The sequence below is a fragment of the Marmota flaviventris genome, chromosome 1 (assembly GCF_047511675.1).
Source record: "Marmota flaviventris isolate mMarFla1 chromosome 1, mMarFla1.hap1, whole genome shotgun sequence".
Taxonomy (NCBI): Eukaryota; Metazoa; Chordata; class Mammalia; order Rodentia; family Sciuridae; genus Marmota; species Marmota flaviventris.
The window spans coordinates 149,289,577-149,310,505 of record NC_092498.1 but is presented as its reverse complement, the minus strand read 5'-3'; the positions used below and the strand labels follow the sequence as shown (position 1 = coordinate 149,310,505).

Sequence of the window (20,929 nt, the reverse complement as noted above, 5' to 3'; positions counted from 1 at the left end):
CCCACAGCCCCAGATGACCAGGAGATCACGGGGCCCCAGTGTCCAGCACCCACATGCCCAGTGGGAGGCTCCGTGTCCCGCTGCCACACTCACACGGGGACACACGCTGGCGCTCAGATTCTGTGCACAGCCAGACGCACTAGCAGCCTCACGTCCGGACCCCGGATCGCCCCCTCGGAGCCGTCGGGCGGTCATCCAGCCCCCAGCTCCCTGCCGCATGCGCAGACGGACGCAGCCGCCCACGTGCCCACAAGCCCGTCGCCCTGCCCAGGCTGCGCTGTCCTGATCCGAGGGCCTCAGGCCCCTTGGGGAGCTGTGGGAGGGGACACAGGGAAGGACCCGCCTTGGAGGATGAGCTGGGGGCAAGACCCCTTTCTCAAGGGCTGGGGAGAAGACGGGGGGCCCCGCAGCCCCCGCGGAGCCTGGCTTCAGAGTCCCCTGAGCACTGCGGGCTGCAAAGGCAGCATCTCACCGCCCTCTGTCCCCAGCTGGCCTTCCGCCCACTGAGCTTCCTGGGGCGATGAGGGTCGTCACCCCGCTGGAGACGTCCTTCCTCAGTGCCCCGCGTGGCATATTCTATGAGCATTAGAAACGGGGCTCCCCCTGGGCAGCCACGGGGCATTTGAGTCAGGATCCTTGGGTGGGGACCGTAGGACAGTGCAGCCTTCCAACTGCCAGTGCAGCCCGGGGACACTGAGGCAGTCAGAGGCCCCTCCAGGCTTTCCTGGACAGCAGGTGTGACAGTCCTTGAAATGTCGGACCCCTCGTTGCCAGTTGTGTGGGGGAAACTGAGACCTGGAGGGAGCAGGGGGGGTGGGGAGTCTGGAGCATCTTGGCCATCACTGCTACTGATGGCCGCTCCCTCACCAGGCTGGGGACAGAGTCGGGGAGCGTCTGCTAGAAGTGCATGCGCTGCCTGCAGCCTGCTCCAGAAATTAGCCATGGAACCAAAATCAGCTGTCCCTAGTGTGGTTTGGCACCGCAGTAAAGGACCTCTGGCTGCCAGGTGTCGGGTGGTAAAAATAATCACTCGGGTGTCTTTGGTGGCTAAAATTTGAAAGCATCGTTGGTACACACCCCCATCCTTCTGCTCAGGGAGGCATTGCGTATCCTATTTTCTGCACATAAATATAAATATATGTGTGTGTGTGCTCAAAAGTGTCAAGTTCTATACTGAGATACACCCGATCCCACAGAGACGGAGGCTTCTGGATTTTTGCAGTTGGCTTTGCTCTTTCCAAGGGCTGACAGTTGTATCTGAGATGAGCCTCAGGAAGGTTTTGCAAACAGTGGCTCCTTAATTTCTTCCAAGTCCTGTTTCTGTCATCTGTGAAACGAGTTTCCATGAACTTTGCCCAGTTTTCAAGAGAGTGGCAACAGCTGATGGTTCAAAAGTGCTCAGCGGCCAGGCGTGGTGGTGCACGCCTGTGATCCCAGGGCTCTGGAGGCTGAGGCAGGAGGATCGCATGTTTGAGGCCAGCCTCAGCAACTTAGTGAGACCCTGTCTCTAAATAAAAAGTAAAAGTGGGGTTAAGCTTATTGGTTAAGTGACCCCTTGGTATCAAAAAAAAAAAAAAAGTCCTCATCATCATGAACCACCCCTAGTAGGGACTTGATAATGGGCACCTGTTCTTGTGCTCTGATTTAGATGCACACGATGTCACAGTGTCCTTTGTTTTATGTGATGGCTGCTTCTGGGAAAGTCATTCAACTCAAGATCTGAGAAATAACTGAGGCTAATTTTAAAAGTGCATGATGCAAATTTGACAGGAGCCACTTCTTATTTTTTATTTGTCTTTAGACCTCATAGAAAGAGTTAGAAAGGAGTCGAGCCCAGAGATAGAAAGAAAATTTCCCTCTGACCCTAAGGGATCTGAGTTCTCTGATGTAGAACCGACTGGATGTGTGGACGTATGTGCCTATTAGATCTGTTTTTAAGGAGTTGGTTCACATAATTGTGGGTGTTGGCAAGCCTGAAGTTGGTGGCCCAGGACAGACGCCTGGAAACAGGCAGGAGTGAGGGCTTTGTTCTGTCTTGACATCGAATGTCTTCCTGTCCAGGAAACCTCAGCTATAAGACTTAAGGCCTTCATCTGATTAGACAATGCCCACCCATATCGTCAAGAGCAATTTCCTTTACTTAGAGTCAAATAATTGTAGGTGTTGATCACATCTACACAGTACCTTCATAGCAACATCTAGATGGTGGGACCAAACAGCTGGGCACCTGGGGCCCGCCAAATCAACCCAGAAAATTTACCCATCACACTTTCCAGAAACATCATGGTTATTATATGTCCCTCTGGAGATTTCTATTGATAGTTTTTTTTCCTTACAAAATTGATATTTTGTGATAGGTGAAACTTTATATTCTTGGTTTTTATCCATTGTTGTATCCAATCACATCTTTACCTGGTTAAAATAAGCTTTAGCACCATTACTTTCGATGGCGGCATAGAATCCCACTGCTGGTGTGGCTACGTATTTTACTTGTCTAATCCCTCATTGTTGGACAGCTCTGTTGTTTCCAGTCTTTCACGTGTTAGTTCAACAGAATGAACGTCCTTACTGGTAAGGCTCTGCACGGCTGTAGGGATGCTCTCGCGGTTCCCAGGTGCCATGGGTGCCCACCCAGAGCCCCTTAGTACAGTGACACATCCAGGGGACAAGCAGAGGACATCGTCTCTGAATGTTTGCTAGGAGGTGACTTCTCCTGAGATACCAGTGGCCTCCACATTGGCTACTGTGTGGCTGGCACGTTGCCAGGTCAAATGGCCACACAGGGCATCCCCCAACACAGCACCCCTTGCAGCCTGAAGGTGCTCAGTCCTCAGTAGGGGATTCCCAAGGTCCCTGAAGCCCAGGAGGAGGGGAGGGACAGGGCCCCTGGCAATCAGGAGGAAGGACAGGCCTTCCGCTTCCTCTGAGCCTCGAATGCTCCACCATCTCCTGATGGGATCAGGAAAGTCCTCCATGGATTGTCACTTCCCCAAAAGGGGCTTGGCCACCGTGAAGGAGGAAATGACACACAGCAACGTGCTGCTGAAGGGAAGAGGGTAAAGTGGCCCAGGAGGAAATTCACCTCAGGGACCCGGATTGTTAGCAAAGATGCCAGCACCCAGAAGAACGTCCTTTCCATTACATGGCACATTGACTGTGAACCGTCCTGTTCAAGAGCAAAAGCTGCAATTGCTCTTTCTGTCTCTGTTTTGACTTGCTGTGTGATCTTAGGCAAGACTCTTGCCCTCTCTGGGCTTCAACTTCCAAGAGCTTCCTCTAGAAGGTGGTTCTCCCATCTAGATCTGACTCCGTCTAGATCTGACTATGCTTTTCCCCTCCTGGTCTTCAGATGGGAGTGCAGTATTCCGAGGCTGCTTCCACCGGCCTGAGAACCTCTCCCTGGCCTTGCCCGTGACGGCCGCCATGCCCAACATGTCTGTGGACAAGTGCGTGGATCTCTGCACAGAGAAGGTGAGCACAGGGTCCCGCTTACCGCCTTCAGCATGGGAGACCGCGGGGCAGAAGAGCTGCAGGAACCAGAGGCAGGGGCCCGGCTGGGATGGACGAGGTGGTGGGCTGTGGTCAGTGACGTAGGAGAGGGCGGTGGTCATTTCCTAGGGACCCAAAGGGGCGGAGCCACACAGGTGGGTCCCTCCCTCTGAGGGAGTGCTTAGGAGTGAGGTGACATTTGCACGGGGCTCAGTAGCCTGAATCGGGGGTTGCCAAACGAGGACAAGCACAGCCCCACTGGGGACGGTGAGTCTCCGTGGCTGCAGGTGGGCCTGCAGAGGCAGAACTCTGGGCCCTGGACCGCCGTGGCCACAGGTCCCTTCTCAGCCTAAGCTTCTCGACGACAGCTGGCTGGGTCCCCTTCCTGCCCTGATCGGGGAGGAAGCTGCACCTCTCACATCCCAGGTCCCCCAGTTCCCAGCACAGAGAGGGACATGTGACCAGCACTTGAGGTGGCCGACGAGCCCCAGCCCTCCCCCAGATGAGCTCATTATGGAGAGTTCGGGGTGCAGTCCCCCCAGGGCTCAGAGCTCACCCAGATCCTGGCTGCCCCCACCCTGGTCGTCCTGCATGGTCTTGCTCTCCTGGTCCAGGAGCGTTTCTCGGGAAGCCCAGAGGACGCGGCTCTGAGTGTCCTCCTCAGGGCCCTCTCGGGCCACACAGTTCACTGCCCCCCTCTGGCCTACGGGTCGGAAGTTCTCATCCCCATTTCACTGATGAGAAAACTGAGGCCCTGGAGCAGGCGAAGGCCCCCCAAGCTCCTGGTGCGAGTGACCGGGGGCACTCCAGACCCGCAGGCTTGACTTCCAAGCTGCCCTGGCAGCTGCAGAGGGGCCTCCAGAGCCATTCAGAGGGAGCCGGGACACTGGTGGCCGCTGGGCAGAGGCAGCCTGGAAGAGACTCCATGATTGCCTCCTGCTCCCTCCCCGGCCAGGACCCCTCCCCCGTGGCCTCCCCTCCAGGTGGACCCGGCTCGTCCCTGAGCCCTGGGGGAGCCTACAGGGGGGGAGACCCGGCAGAGGTCCCCCAGGACTGGAAGGCCGTGCGGGCGGGGGGTGGGGTGTGGACAGGAAGTCCCCTCCCCCTTGCCTTCTCCCTGTCCTTTTCAGGGGCCAGAGGACAGCACCCGAGGGGGTGAGGCGGGCGGGAGGCGGAGCTGCTGGTGCCAAGTGTGGAGGGTCTGAGATTCAGGGTGACCAAGGGGACCTGCCTGCATGTCACCATCTCTGTCTCCGCTCTCCAGCCAGGGACCACAGTCCCCATGTGACATCTGTTAGAAAGAAGCCACACCTGGTGACGCAGTTTGCTGGGGGTGACTTGGGGTTTGAAACCGGATTATTCCTGGATCAGCCACGACCCAGGACAACTCGGGGCTGCGGTTCTGGTCCAGAAGCAAATTGGACAAGGACAGTCCCAGGTCCATCCTGCTGCCACCTACCCGCTGCAGTACAGTGATCAGAGGTGGCACAGCCCACGCAGGCTCTGAGCTCGAGAGTGTCAGGCTCCTTTCTGGCTTAGGAGCACCGACTCTGACAGCCGTCCCCAAAGCCATCCCCAAAGCAGGGTCTGCGTGTCACCGTCAGACCCAGGGGCACGGACTATGGCATGCAGCGTGACAGAGACATTTCTTTCTGGGTTCTTTCAAGTCCTCCAGGAGAAAGCTTCATCTCAGTGCTGACGGGTCTTTAATACGTCCCTCAACTAATCCCTCTTCTGCAGAAAAAAAACGCAGCTGACCCCAGGCCGGAGTCTTGGCAGGCGACAGCGCCTGAGTGGCATTTAATTACAGTCCTTCCTCGGTATCCCCAGGGCATGGGCTCCAAGAGGCTCTGCAGAAACCCATGTCCTCAAGGCTGGGGTTCCTTAGGTGAAAAGGTGGAATATCTGCAGAATATCGCACGTCTCCCCCAAGCTTTCCCTCATTCCCAGCCGGGCATGGTGTGCACACCTGTAATCCTAGCAGCTAGGGAGGCTGAGGCAGGAGGATTGCAAGTTGAAGGCCAGCCTCAGCAACTTAATGAGGATCTAAGCAGGACCCTGTCTCAAGACAGAAAATAAAAGAGCTGGGGATGTGGCTCAGGGTTAAGCTCCCCTGGGTTCAGTCCTTAGCACCAAAAACAGCCCCTCATTTCTGCATGATTCACAATCCTGACACAAGGCCAAGGCTAGGTACTTAATTTTTAACTCCGTCGTTCAGGGAATAACAACAAAGAAGAAAAACCACGTGTGCCCGTCATCAACACAGGTGCAAATTCTCCCCACATATTCTTGATGCCCAGTTGGTTGGACCTGCAGATGGGACGAGGGGCGCGGAGGGCCGCCTGGCCTCGTCGTTTCGCAGGATTTGCTGCTTGGGTTTCCAGCTTGGACCCAGGGGGCCTCTCCCAGGGCTCCCTGCAGGAGGGACAGCTCCCTTTAGAATTTAAGTTTCAAAAATCGAGTTGATGAAAGGAATCGAGTCATAATCCGAGGCCCCCAGGCGGGGCGAGGTGGCGGGTTGACCCTGGAGCTTGCTCTCCCCCGCTGTCCCCAGGAGTTCCCGCTGGCGGCGCTGGCCGGCACCGCGTGCCACTGCGGCTTCCCCACGACACGCTTCCCTCTGCACGAGCGGGAGGACGAGCGGCTGTGCGCGCAGAAGTGCAGCGCCGAGGAGCTGGAGAGCTGCGGCAGCCCCGGCTACTTCGTCGTCTACCAGACGCAGGTCCAAGGTGAGCCGCCCGCGAGACCCCAGGGTGGCCGGGCGCTCCCTCCAACAGAGCATCGGCAGGGGGCAGCCTGGGGGCAGGGGACAGGGGCAGGGGACACGGTCACGGGCGAGGCTGGTGAACTTGGGGGACCCAGGTTGGGCGATGGAGGCAGCCCAGGGGGAGGCCTAAGGACCCCACCGCAATCCCTCGTGGCCAAGGATCTCCGGGGCCCTCCCCCGAGAGTGGAAGCAGCAGGACTGAGTAGAGGGAGCCCGGGCCCTGCCTCCATCACGGACCCACCGTGCGGCCCTGGACAGGGCCTTTCCTCCCCCGGCCTCAGCTTCTCCATCTGTAAAATGAAGCCACAGGTTGCCCACCTCCCGCGTCCTGCCGCACTAGACCCCTGGATGCTTTAGGTTCTTCCTCCTCCAGCGCCTTCTCTCTCCCTCTTACCATTCCCACCTCCATCGCTTTTGCTCCAATAGTGGGGCTCACACTGTCTGCCTGGGGCACCAGGTGTGGAGGTGAGGAGGGTGAAGATGCTGATGGCCATGAGAATGGTGGTGATGGTGATGGTGGTGGTGGTGGTGATGGTGATGGTGATGGTGGTGGTGGTGGTGGTGATGATGGTGATAGTGATGGTGGTGGTGTTGTTGTTGGTGGTGATGGTGGCGATGGTGGTGGTGATGGTGATGGTGGTGGTGGTGGTGATGGTGATGGTGTTGGTGATGGTGATGGTGATGGTGTTGGTGATGGTGATGGTGTTGGTGTTGTTGTTGGTGGTGATGGTGATGGTGATGGTGATGATGGTGGTGATGGTGGTGATGATGGTGGTGATGGTGGTGGTGGTGGTGGTGATGGTGGTGGTGATGGTGGTGATGGTGGTGATGATGGTGGTGATGGTGGTGGTGGTGGTGGTGATGGTGATGGTGGTGGTGATGGTGGTGATGATGGTGGTGATGGTGGTGGTGATGGTGGTGGTGATGGTGGTGGTGATGGTGGTGATGGTGGTGGTGATGGTGGTGGTGATGGTGGTGGTGATGGTGGTGATGATGGTGGTGATGGTGGTGGTGATGGTGGTGGTGAGCAGCAGCACTGGGGAGACCTTGAGTTCTACTCTGTGCCAAATTCGGCACAGATGCCTTCACGTGCACTTTTTCCTGGATCTTCTCAGCTGTTCTCAGTGGTGGGGACAGTCTTGTGCCCTCTTTCAGGGAGGGAAACTGAGGCCCGGGTTGAGGGATTTGCCTGAAGTCACACTATTTATGACCCTGTCTCCTGGGGCATCACAAACAGCGCGTGGCTCCCAGGGGCATCCCTTGCTGGAGCCCAGAGGAAGCCCCTGAGTTTCGCCTGCCCATCCGCCATGCCCTGGCCTCTGGGGGAGCCTTATCTCACTCAGTGACAGACGACACCAGCGCACCAACGACCAGGGCAGTTTTACAGATGAGAGACTGAGACCCAGATGGGTTGGGAACTGGCCACAATGATGCATCCAAGGAATCAATTTGCTTTCAGGCCTCCAGAGCTCTTGCTAGAAACTTCTACCCAGGGTGTGAAGAACACTCCCCACCCCCTCTGAAACGTGGAGAGTCGATACAACACCTCCTCCTGCTCCCCTCCCAGTAACCAGGTTGCCATGCGTGGATGGGCAGGTTGGGTACTGCACAAGTGTGGCCTATGATAAAAACAGTGCCCACGAGCCAGCCTGGTGGCCTGTGTGCACACATCCCAGATGGCAGCACATCAGCCCAGCACAGGGACAGTTCCTTTTTCTGATTTGCACAGAAGTACTCTAGGGGTTGCCTCTTGTTTGGCCGAGGGCCCCAGCAGTGGCCAACTGGCTGATCCGTGGTGGCTGAAGTCCTGGGGAAGCCGTGAGCCAGCGCGGCCCTGGGCTGTGTACATTCCACCCGAAAAGGAGGAGCGTGTTTGTGGTGGGGGTGTTGCTTGGTCTGGGAGCTGCATCTCTGCGGTCAGAGGAGAGGATCCTGCACAGCTTAATTGTGCTGTGACCATGAGCCGCTTTGATGTGGCCCACATAGATGCTGGAGTCTTTTCAACAACAGAGACAGAGTCTCTAATTGATGAGCTTGCTCATTCCCAGTGTCCTGCCCCCAGGCCATCGCTGCTTCTCAGTTGTTCCCTGTCAGCCTGGCAGTTCCCTCGCGCTGGGATGGTCTGAGCCTCAGTGGCTCATCAGGCTGCCAAGAGCCTGCCACACATCATGCTCCTGCGCATGCTCAGCTCTGATGCTCCTGAGGAGAACTAGATCATTATTGAACACTGATTGTGTGGCCAGCACCGTAGGAACCCTCTACCTGCCTTCACTTACCTGACCTTCCCAACAGCCGAATGACTTAAGGGCTGTGATGACCCTTTTACAAATGAGATAATAACACAGAGAGGTTGAGAAGCTTGGTCAGAGTCACACAGCTAAGACAGAGCAGAGTTGGGATTCAAACCCAGGCGATCAGGGTCCCAAGACTGCAGTGTTTGACCACAGCTTTGCAACAGACATTGAGAATCTTTTACATTCGTCATCCTATTTAATCCCGTGAGGTTTATGAGCTGTTTTATGAGTGCAGAAGCTAAGGCTCGGAGAGACCAAGAGCCAAGTTCAGTGTCATGAAGGTCCAGGATGGAAACCCAGGGCGTTCTGCTTCTCGGGCTGAATAACACTGTTCCCTGCAAACTCTGCCTGACTTCAGAGGCTGAGCAACCCAATCTGCTTCCTCTTTAGCGTGGAGAGTGAGTCTTGTCCTCGGGGTTCTTCCTGATCTCCCAGGAAGGGTTGAATGGAGCATTCTGTTTTCAGAAGAAAGGAAGGAGCCAGTTCCCGGCCCCCCAACGCCCAGCCCATCATTATATAAAATAAGTCAGACCTCGGGAACGAGAACAAAGATCCCGAGGGAGCAGCCTGTGCTCAGGGACGGCCCGCCGGCCGGCCTTGTGCCGGGCTGACTTCATTATCAAGCCCTCCCCTGCCCTTTCCCGGGTCCCCCTCATTTCCCACGCATGGAGTCGGTTGCAAGCCTTGCGCTGGGCTGTTTCCTTGGGATTTTTGAAGCGGCGCATCCTGTGAGAGCCGCTCTCAGGTCAGCACTTGGCTTCCATGTGGAGGTGGCCCCTACCCCGCAGCCACAGCTCAGAGCCACCATGGCTGGCCCTGAGGGCGTGGTCCATGGGTCCATTTTACAGCTGCAGAAACTGAGGCTCCGTGGAACCATTTCTTCAAGACGGTCCAAGAAACAAGTGGCAGAATTGGGGTTGAAATCGAAGACTTCAGACCCGTCCACCCTGCCAAAGGCTGTCGCGATAAATCAGCAAGGCTCACAGTAGGGCTTCAACAAGCTGCAGCTAATGCAGGACAGCGGGGACCCAGGGGAAATCTTGGGGTGAATTACCAGAGAGAAGAGGGATCTGCAGCTGCAGGGGAGTCCAGGGACCTGTGCTCGGGCTGGATGTGGCGCTGCGCAGTCTCTGGGGACCTTAGCAGGGCCGTGGGACGAGGGCTGAGAGCAGGTAGGACATGGAACGGGGCGCGACAACTGGGGACCCGAGGCTGTGGCGGGACCGTGGTCCTGGGCTGCAGGGCGGCTTCCCTTCCAGACGCGGGGACCAGAAGAAGCCACTGGGCCGCAGAGGCTCCTCAGGGCTGCGGTGGGAGGTCCCGGGCAAAACGTTTTCCATGAGCTCTGCGGGGAGTGGCCCCCAAGGGCCTCGGGAGGCCAGAGGGTGGAGGACATCGGAAGGGCACTCGGCCAACCCAACCTACAGATGGGAGGACTGAGGGCTGCGAAGAAAGAGCAACCCCGTTGGAGCCCTTTAGAGCAGGGACAGATTCCCTGCATCATGTCATTTAACCCGCACGGAAACCCTGCAGGGTGGACACGGTCCTCATCCGCGGGCCCGTCCCTCTTCTCAGTCCCCTCCGCTGCCGCCCACCAGTCCACCCGTCCACAAGCCCGTTCATCCGCCCACGGGAGCATCTGCCAAGGTCGTGGGGAGCCACAGGTCATCTACGGGGAGGGTTTCTGACAGTCCCCTCAGGTTGTAAGGGAGGTGACCAGGTCCTGTGGCCTAGTAGTTTCGTCCTGTGCCTTCTCCGTTGGCGACAGGCCCTGATGCACAAAGGCGCATTATGCGTGACAGTTGCCCACTGTGTTCAGGACAGTCACCTGCCGCCACCGGGGCCTGCAGCCCGGGACACCAGGCTGCGCCCCAGAGCGCAGGCGCGGGGCGGGCTCGGTTGGTCTAAGTCCGCGCGGATGTTCGCACCAGGATAAAATCACCCACGACGGGGCGTCACTCTTGTTGAGCCACTGTGACTGTGTTCCGGGAAGGCAGGACACAGACCTGAAGCTGCAGTGACGACAGCTTCTGGAGTCAGTGGGGGGGGACCGAAGTCCCAGGTCCTGTGACAGCCAAGGACCAAGCAGGCAGGAGGCAGCAGAGAGGGACCGGCAGAGCCTGCCCAGGTGGGCGGGAGGGGCGCCTGGGTGGGGCCAGGCCTGCCACTCAGGTCCTGGAAGTCAAGGTGACAACTTTGGGCTGGGTCCCGTGTAGATGGGGCCGCTGGGGGAAAGGCTGGGGGAGAAGGCGAAGGGCTCGCTCTGCTGGGGGAAACGGAGGGCGCAGAGGCTCCATCCACCCAGCGGCTTTCCTGGATCCCTACTATGTGCTGAGCACCTGCTAGTCCCTTTTCTTGCACTATCTCATTTAACCCTCGCCTGGATCCTGGGGAAGAGCCGTGGTCCCATTTTACAGATGGAGAAACCGAGGCCCATGAAAGTCTGAGCTGAGAAGTGGGAGGTGGGGTGGGGTGGGGGGCTGAGACTCACACCCTTGTCCCCCTGGGACAGGCCCGACCTGCCCAGCCGCTGACCCTTGTCTGTGCCCAACTCTTTTCAGACAATCGCTGCATGGACAGAAGGTTCCTCCCGGCCAGGTCCAAGCAGCTGATCGCTCTGGCCAGCTTCCCAGGGGCCGGCAACACGTGGGCCCGTCACCTCATCGAGCTGGCCACCGGCTTCTACACTGGCAGCTACTACTTTGACGGGTCCCTGTACAATAAAGGTGAGGAGACCGAGTGGGGAGGCTCTCTGGGCTCCGGAAGGTCCCCACGAGGAGCATCGGCAGTGCCCCTCTCGGAGCGCCAACCGTGTGCCAGGCTCCTCGTGGAGGTTCAGAGCACCGCAGATGCTCTCCTGGCCCCTGTGCCTGGTGTGTGGTCTGGTCTAACCCTGCACAGCAAACCTGGGTTGGGAAAGAGGAAATAACATGCCCAAAGTCACACAGTCCACCAGGGGTTACGCCCTGTCCTTTCCTGATTCCAAAGCCCACGTCCTTGTTACTCTATCACAAGGGCAAAAAATCCCTAGGTATCTTACTGGGGAAGTGAGTTTCTTTTGGCTGTGTGACCTTGGGCAAGTAACTGTACCTCTCTGATCCTGCATGACCATATACAAATAAGAGGTAACAATACTTACCTCATGAGGTTGTCAAAGGCAATAAGTTGGTACTTGCAACATGCTCAGCAATAGTAAACAGACTATGAGTATTATGGTCTGGATGCAAGCACAGCTTGGGGCTGATGAGGAAACATCCCTGAGCCCTAGCTGGGGAGATCTCCGGGTGCATGTCTTTTCCAGGGAGAGAAGCAGAGGGGAGGCAGAGACTGGGGAGGTTGGAGTCGCAGGGCAGGAGGCCGGGGCCTGCCGGGAACCGCAGCTCAGTCGTATTCATTGGCCTCTGGTGGACTTCAGCTGTCATTGGCTGAGTGCCTGTTATGTGCCAGGCTCCGTGATGAAGGTTCACTTCAGGATTTGAACTCGGGCCCTGTGCTCCTACACTCAGGCTGCCCTGTTTTTAGGGAGGTTTCTGGGAGGAGCCCAGGCAAATTCTGGAGCAGTGGCCAGAGGGGAAAGGCTCAGAGGAAGCCACGGCTCAGCCACAACCTAACCCTCCCTCAGGATCGTTGAGGCCAAGGATCCACAGTGGCTTGATCTCCTGCTCTCTTTCCAACGGCCCCTGCTTCAGGGTGGTGTGACAAGGAGGATTCTATTCTCCCTCAGAAACACAGTGACCGCCTCGTGGATCTGCCCGTGGAAAGCTCGACTTTCCGGGTGCACCGTGGTCTGTGTGCCCAGGGCTCGTGATCCCACAGCCTCCTGACCTCAGGGAGAGGGAACTGAATCCCTAGGCAGAGTCAGAGCCTCCAACTTTCCGTCTGAAAGTTCCACCGGAGGCTTCTCAGCAGTGAGATTTGGGGCAAGAGTCTCGACCTCTCAGAGTCTTAACTTTCTCATCTGGAAGATGGGGCGGTCAGTACTGGACCCAGATTTTCCAAAAGTGAGCCCACAGGCCTGTGAGATAAGAGGTGTGAGGCTTGGTATGGAACCTACATTGTCTTCCAACTGACCAGTGACAGGTGATCTCTGACGACCTGGGAATCACCAGGGGCCTTTCAAGTCCAAGGTCAGGCTGACCCCAGTCTGCTCATCAGGATCTTGGGAGCGTCCAGGGCTCGGTATGTTTAGACTGACCCCAGTCTCCCTACTTTTATATTCTAGAATCGCAGGAAGAGCAACTCATGGGGCAAGGTGTCTACTAAAATTGTAACTTTTAAAAAATAAAAAAGACTTAAAAGGAAATATAAACCCTCCCTGTCAACGCGTCCACCTGGAGCTGGTCTTTTTGTTGTTTGTTTGGTACCAGGGAATGAACCCAGGGGCACTGGACCCCTGAGCCCCATCCCCAGCCCTATTTCGTATTTTATTTACAGACAGGGTCTCCCTGAGTGGCTCAGGGCCTCACTGTTGCTGAGGCTGGCCTTGAACTTGCGATCCTCCTGCCTCAGCCTCCCCAGTCGTTGGGACAATAGGCCTTTTTTATCAGATGTCTCAGTCCCCCTGAGAAAGGCCGATGGTGGCTGGTCACAGTCAGCTGAGGTTTTGAATGACCCGCCCATTCACTGGGGGCTTCCCGGGGAGCTCATGTTGGCAGTTGGGTGCAGGCAGCGAAGACCCTGCCAATAGCGGCTGCTATGGCAGAGCCTGGCACATAGTAGGTGCTCCAGAATTGCAGGAGCAGGTGGCTGCGCGAAGGGATGGAGGGCGAGGATGCGCGGGGAGCGCAGAGGCGGGTGGGGGGCTTTGGCTGGGCTCCCCGGCCCCAACCTCTGGCCTCCGCCCAGGGTTCAAGGGCGAGCGCGACCACTGGCGCAGCGGGAGGACCATCTGCATCAAGACGCACGAGAGCGGCCAGAAGGAGATCGAGGCCTTCGATGCCGCCATCCTGCTCATCCGCAACCCCTACAAGGCGCTCATGGCCGAGTTCAACCGCAAGTACGGAGGCCACATCGGCTTTGCCGCCCACGCGCACTGGAAGGGCAAAGGTGAGGCCGGGCGCGCAGCGGGGCCGGGGTCTGGGACGGGGGCGGGTGGTCTCCTGTGCACGGACCCCAGAAGGACGTTCCTAAGAGCCCAGTGTCCTGTTGCTGTCCCCGAGTGCACAGAGCCAAGCTGCTCTGCCACCCACAGACCACCACACCCCCAGCGTCGGCCTCCACCAGCCCGGCACAGTAGGACAGGGCCGGCCTCTGCAGCCGGCCTCCTGGGCGGAAGTCCCAGCGCTACCCGTTCCTGGAGAGCTCCTTGACTACCCCGAACTCAGGCTGCACCTCTGCAAAGGGGCCATTAAATCGTGGTCTGGGCCTGGTGCCCTGGCTCACACCTCTCATCCCAGTGCCTCGGAGGCTGAGGCAGGAGGATGGCGAGTTCAAAGCCAGCCTCAGCAAAATGGAGGTGCTAAGCAACCAACTCAGGGAGACTCCTCTCTAAGTAAAATACAAAATAGGGCTGGGGTGGGGCTCAGGCCATGAGCTCTTAAGAGCCCAGGTTCTCAGAGCATCATTTCATGAATTCTCCCAACAGTCCAATGTTGGGAGGCTCAGAGAGGTTAAGTGACTCTCCTCAGGTCACACAGCTGGGAAAGAAGTGCTGACCCCCAAGATGATCTACTGGTAGATGACAGGGCTGTGTGGCTGTGTGGCTGAACATCTCAGCAAAGAGAGCCGCCCAGCCCCGACAGTGGCCTGAGATTGGAAGTCAGACCCAACTGCTGCCATCTTGAGTGTCTCCAACACTTCCAGGTCTTAAAACTCCAGACTGACAGTGTGATAATCCCTGTCACCATAGTCACTGCTACTGAGCCTTACTGAGAGTTGACCTCCTTCAACCCCTACAACAATGATCCCCCATTTTATAGCTGAGGTGATCCAAGTTCAGAGAGGGCAGGGAGCTTCCCAGAGGGAGAGGGAATGGGGGGGTCCCCGGTCGGTGAGTTCAGAGTCGCAGTGAGACCAGATGATCAGGTTCTGGAGCCCCTCTGGGCTCCGGCCTTCGGGCCCTGCACCTCGATAATGGACCACAGATGGTCCTCAACTTACGATGGTTTGACTTACGATGGCCTGAGATCCGAGGGCTCGAGTCTGTCTTTCTGTTTCCTTAGAGTATTTGGTAAATTATGTGAGACGGTCAACAGTGCGTTCTAAGGCAGGCTTCACGTAGATGGTTGTGCCTGGCTGCGGGCTGAGCTGGCAGGTCTGGTGGGTCAGGGGACTAAGTGTGTTACCTGCAATATTTCCAATCTAGAATGGAGCCCGGGTCAGTGAGCTGTTGGTGGCTGTGAGCCACCTGGCCCAGAGCCGCTGACACCCACAGGTTCTCTGTGACTGTGAGCTGATGGGAGCTGGCCCCTGGTCCAGCCTCCAGGAACCAGGCAGCGGCCAGCCCAGCCCCTCCCCACAGAGCAGAGCAGAGCACGGGGTCGGCAGCTCCCTCCTCCACGTGGTCTCTGTGCAAAGCCTTGGCCTGCCTGACCAGCTGTGCCCCTAAGTTCCCAGCTACCCACCCCCCGGGGGCTGGCGTGTCCCTCTCCCAGCCCCACTCCCCCTGTCGGTGAGGGCTAGAAGCTGGACAGTGGTGACGTGTGTTCCCTCGTCCCCAGGAGAAAAGAGGCCTCTGAATTATTTAACTGCCTGACCGTTGGGAGTGAACCCTGGTCCCAGGGCGACTGAGATGTCTGTGGGTGCACGTGGCAGTAGCGGGCCCCAGGGGACGGCCCCTGCTTGCCAGAGCCGGGGCAGATGGGGGAGATCACGGGAGCCCTGGTGAGCAGCCTGGGCTGCCCGTTGGAAGCCCCAGAGGAACTGGGAGGATCCCAGTGCCCAGGCTGCAGCCCTGAGCGTCACCCGGGTGCAGCAGAGACATCAGCCTATTTGAAAGCTTCTCAGTTCCTTCCGGAGAGCAGGGGGCTGACAACCCTGGGTTCTCTGTTATTAACAGGGAGACCGAGGCCAGTCCCTGGGACACAGTGTCAGGACTGGCCCCAGAGGGCAGCTCTGTGGCTCAGACCTCCCTCACTCCCAGGCCACGGGGGTGGGGGGGGGCTATCAAGAGAAGCCCCAGGGCCCTGAGCATTTGCTGTCTCATCTAAACCCTCCAGGAACCCGGGAAGGGACAAGGGCTCTTGTCATCACGCAGGTGGGCCACGTCACCTGGCTAAAGCCCCAGACGAGCGGAATTCAAACCAGGCCCTGCCCACCAGGCTCCGCTCCCCCCAGGGACGTTGCTGGCCTCCTGGTGCATCCAGAGGTCCTCCTCTCCCGGTTACCCGCCCACCCACCCACCTTAGCTTCAGACAAGTCCCTAATTCCCAGAAGCCACCGCGCCTCTCTTTCCTAATTGAAAACAGCTGGGACCTTTAAATTAACGCTAAGGAAGGAATTGCGACAGGCTGAACCTAGAGGCTGTGGTGGACAGGGGTCCTCCACACTCATCTCCTATCAGCCTAGGGTCCCACATCAGTCGGGGAAGAGGCTTCTCCCAACATCCCCTCCCAGGCCTGACCCCGATCTTCAAGCAAAGAGCCCCTCAAAGCGCAGTGCTCCCAGGCCCCACCCTGCGGATTCCTCTTCTGCCCTGGATCCAGAGTTTGAGACCCTTGCTCTTGAGTCTGCGCAGCAGCAACAGCTTGGCCAGGGAGCTCCTTAGATATGCAAATTCTCCGGCTCCGCCCAACTGCTCCTGGATCTGAAACTCTGGGAGTGGGCCTCGCCCTCTGCAGTTGTGGGCCCCGCCCTGGGCAGTTGGCCCCGCCCCTACATATGGCCCCGCCCTCTGAAGTTGACCCCGCCCTCCGAAGTTGACCCCGCCCTCCAGGAGTTACCGATGTGAACTCAGGCTTAGGCACCTCTCCTACTCAAAGTGCGGCCGCGGACAACCAGCACCTACACCACCCAGGAGAGTTACCGACTAGTCTCAGGCAGGCCCCAGCCTCGTCTTAGGGGATCCGAATCTGCATTTTAACAAGATTCCCAAGTGCTTTGAGCTCAGTTGGAAGTTTGAGAATTGCTGCTTTAGGATGCGCGCTGTGTGGGAGGGGAGGGTCCCTCCTTAAAAGCAGAGGCCACCCAGCTGTTGTGTAGGCCCATTCCCCCCTTACCTTTGCCCCCCTCCCAATTATGGCTGGATTGAGGCTCCTACGCCCACCCCCCCCCCCCCCCCCCGCTTTGGTTCCACAACATTAATTTTACAACCTCCCTGGAGCGAGTCCAAAGTAAAATTTTATGTGATCTGATTACACAAGGTGAATTGTCCTGGATCTGCTTAATGAAACAGAGACTGTGTTTAATGATTCCAGGGGGAACTAGGTAGAGGAAGCCATCCGTCAGGGCTGGTTCCTCCGTGGACAGTAAGATGGGCAGGCGCACCTGGGCGGGGATTCTGGTGGAACCCGCAGTCGTGAGGGGGCCGGGTGGCTCAGTGTGCCTTTGTTACCAGATTTGCAGGCGGTGATCAATGACCAGGAATCCTGAGTTAATTGAGGACTTTGGGTTTTAATTTTCTTCTTTTTCCCAGTGAAGTCACTTGGGAGCTTGGCCACAGGAGGGGGTGCAGAGGACAGATGTGTGGCAGAAACAGCGTGGCTATCTGCTGAGCTTTGGGAGGGAGGCTCAGACCCACATGGCGGGGCATTGCGGGGGGTCTCAAGAGATGCTGGGGGGGACCAGCATCAGCTCAGATGACCAACGCTTACGGAGCACCTCCTGAGCCCCAGATGTTGTGCTGGGATCTTTGCAGACCTTACTCCACCCAATCTGCACCACGTCTGTAGGAGGGGGGCCTTATCTGGACTGCTGATTTGCAGATGGGCCTCAAGGAGATCTAATAATATCCTCAAGGTCACCCGGCTCAGGTGGAGAGGAACTGCGTGTGGAGCCCCCGGCCACCCGATCACAAAGTCACCTATGAATAGACCCCGTGTCCTAGGTGACAGGCTGAAGCTAAGGGCCCAGAGGGTGGAGTAGAAGACAGCTGCCCGGGACCCAGCACAAAAAAGGAAGGCCACAGCCCGTCACACCAGGTCCTCTTCCAGGGTTGGCGTGGAAGCTGGAGCCAGGTGCAGCCTGGGGTTGACGTGGGTTGAATCCTGCCTTGGATTCAAATCGCCTCATGTCTCTGAGCATCCTTTGCCTGGGTCTCAGGTGGGGCTAGCCACACTCCACAGGCCGCTAGAGAGACAGGGTGAGATTGGGCAAGGTGCCCCGTGTAGCCCCTGACGCCCCCAGAGGCTCCAGCATGTCCATTCCCAGCTTACACCGGGGACAGAGGAGCCTGGTCTCCCCCAGAAGTTTGCAATCAGCAAGAACAGAATGTCCTCTCTGTCCCGCTGCATCCAAGGCCTGGGCACCCGGGCTGCCTGAGGGACCCGCCACCATGCAGACCAGCCCCTCCTTTTACTCCAGGGCCACCCTCAACCCCACCCCCACCCCTTGGCATCTCTCAGGGTGGTCAGAGGTGACAGGGTCTAGAAGTGAGGGTGTGGGGGGTGCTGGGTGGCATAACAGTCACCTCGCAGTCACCTCCGGTGACCACAGCAGCTGTCCTGAATCACCAGGGGTGCTTGGAGGTGACTCAGGAGTGGGGAGATTCTGGGAAAGCAAAGCAGACCCTGCCACCACTGGATCCTCCTTAATCACCAGCTGCATCTGGCCTTAACCATTGTAACAGTACGGGCCCAATTAGCCAGAGACATTGTAAATGATTTATTTTAAGAATAAAAACTCTCCCATCACCACCATAAATATTTCTCAAACAGCCGTGGGACCCCAGGAGGGGACGGGGGCGCAGGAGTCTTCCACAAACCCCGATGTGTTCTGCAAAGGAAAAGGAGCCCTTTATCACGTTGTGAGGGTGGTTTTCGGATTTCAATTTAGTTCAACAGTCATTCACTTGGGCCCCTGCTGAGTCCCAGGCCCCGGGAGGTATCTAGGGTGAGGCTGCGGGTGCCTGGGAAAGAGCAGGGGCTGGAATCAGGCAGGCTTGATCTGGATGGTGCTTCTTTGCTGTGTGACCTTGAGCAAGTCGCTTCACCTCTCTGAGCCTCAGTCTCCTCCCTGGTGGTGAATGAACAGGAGTCCTGATTTCAGGGTAGTTGTTAGGGTTAAATGAGACAATGGGTAGCCATCACCCAGCAGGAGATTCGGATTTAGTTGAAGAACTAATAATAAATGTCCTCACACACATTCCCCCAGGGAGGTGCTGGGTGGCACTGAGCCCACAGGAAGCAGTAGTGCCTGTTTGGAACTTCAGAGCACCTGCCCTGTGGTTTTCCAGCTGGGCTCAGAGTTGAGGTGGAAGTTCCTTTTCTCTGTTCCCAGAATCCTCCTCTCACCTGAGAAGAGAACAGGGTAGCAGTCACAGCTGGTTCGATCCTCCATGCCCACGGCTGCATGCGCTTCCTACTTCCTCTGTACAACAGCCCCATTATTACCCTCCGAGTAGGGGCTCGGGCCACATGGGACACGTCAGCCGCCGTTAAAAGCCCAGAACTTGAAGCCAGATTGCCTGAGCTCAGACCTGGCTCTGCTGGTTATTAGCTGAGTGACCCTGAGCAAACTACTTAACCTCTCTGTGCCTCAGTTTCCTCTCCTTTTGAATGAAAATGATGATGTCCAACCCCATAAGGTTGGGAGGATTACGTGGAGTTACTAGCTATATTAGCATAGCTATGAAAATACAATTATAGCCGGGCATGGTGGTTCACGCCTGTAATCCCAGCTACTCCGGAGCCAGCCTCAGCAACTTAGAGAGGTACTAAGCAACTCAGTGAGACCCTGTCTCAAAATAAAATGCAAAATAGGGCTGGGGATGTGGCTCAGTGGCTGAGTGCCCCTGGGTTCAATCTCCTGTATCCCCCCCAAAATATATGTATATATGATTGTAGGTATACACCATAATACATAATTGACATGTTAATATAAGTTCTAGATAATTTATTAATGCATTTGATTCTATATTATAAATATATTCTTTATATGTGATACACGGTTATTTATATATTACATATGTCACATATATCACATGTATATGTATATCATATGTAGTATACTTCTATGTAATTTAATATGATATATAAATATGCATGTATATGTATAAAATATGCATATATCACATATATTATATATTAATCTTGTATAATTATGTAGTGTACACAATTTACAAATTTCCTATCATATTTTCTATATTCATATATGTAGTGTAATGCGCATTTTCTGTCATCTATGATTGTGTATTTCTGTGTTGTGTGTCTCTTACGTTATCTTTCTATGCCGTAGTTACCCAGGTTTATACCTAGGGCTGTGCCTGGCCCGTGGTGACACCAAGTGGTGCCACCTTCCTCCGCGAGGAGGGCCAGAGGCGGTGCCAGGCCCAGGCCGAGGCGGGGGCGCGGCCAGCGAGGTCAAAGGCCGCTCCGCCCCGGGTCCTGCCTGACCGCTGGCTCCTCCTCTCCGCAGAGTGGCCGGAGTTCGTGCGCAACTACGCCCCCTGGTGGGCCACCCACACGCTGGACTGGCTCAAGTTCGGCAAGAAGGTGCTGGTGGTGCACTTCGAGGACCTGAAGCAGGACCTGTTCGTGCAGCTGGGCCGCATGGTGCGCCTGCTGGGCGTGGCGGTGCGGGAGGACCGGCTGCTGTGCGTGGAGAGCCAGAAGGACGGCAACTTCAAGCGCTCGGGGCTGCGCAAGCTCGAGTTCGACCCCTACACGGCCGACATGCAGCGCAGCATCTCGGCCTACATCAAGATGGTGGACGCGGCGCTCAAGGGCCGCAACCTCACGGGCGTCCCCGACGACTACTACCCGAGATGATGGGGCGCGGGGAGGGCGGCGGCCTGGCCACGCCCAGCCACCTGGCCTCTCCGGTTGGGGACCGCCCCCGTGGCGGCCGCTGCTTGCCCTCGGCGAGCCTCCTGCATGACAGAGGAGGCTCGAGGGAACCGACTGTCCAGGTCCCCGCGCCCTCCGCACCCGCCCCTTCCCTCTTGGAGATGCGGGCTACCTGGCTTGGGGAGTTCTGGTCACAGGCACCAGCGTCTTGTGTCCCCCGTGTCCCTGCGCCCACCACTCCGGGTTGCACTGGTGGGCTGCAGGGTTCACCGTTGTCGTAGAGATGAGCTGAGTGTCCTCCCCCGAGTGCCCGCTGATTTGGTCCTTGCCCGGATGGCTCACGGGGCAGAGCCTCGCTTTCTTCAGGAAGCACTTGCTGTGACATGGCTCAGGTCACCTCCTGTTTGGGAGAAAAACAGCGGGCCGCGTCCCGGAGGCCTTAGATGTCTGGGGTCTGGGTAGGTGGAGGAGAGCCCGTGCTCAAGCAGAATGGGCAC

General features: G+C 57.2%; 1 protein-coding gene across 1 annotated transcript in view; it reads left to right on the top strand.

Moving 5' to 3' along the window:
- Wscd2 (WSC domain containing 2) overlaps positions 1 to 20,414 on the top strand; it is a 37,134-nt gene extending 16,720 nt beyond the window's left edge. Inside the window, exons 4-8 of the mRNA XM_027923396.2 lie at positions 3,350 to 3,471; positions 6,044 to 6,218; positions 11,112 to 11,276; positions 13,396 to 13,596; positions 20,062 to 20,414. Of these exons, the coding sequence (XP_027779197.2) occupies positions 3,350 to 3,471; positions 6,044 to 6,218; positions 11,112 to 11,276; positions 13,396 to 13,596; positions 20,062 to 20,414 (1,016 nt within the window). The remainder of the gene's footprint in view (positions 1 to 3,349; positions 3,472 to 6,043; positions 6,219 to 11,111; positions 11,277 to 13,395; positions 13,597 to 20,061) is intronic.
- Positions 20,415 to 20,929: the final 515 nt, after the last annotated feature.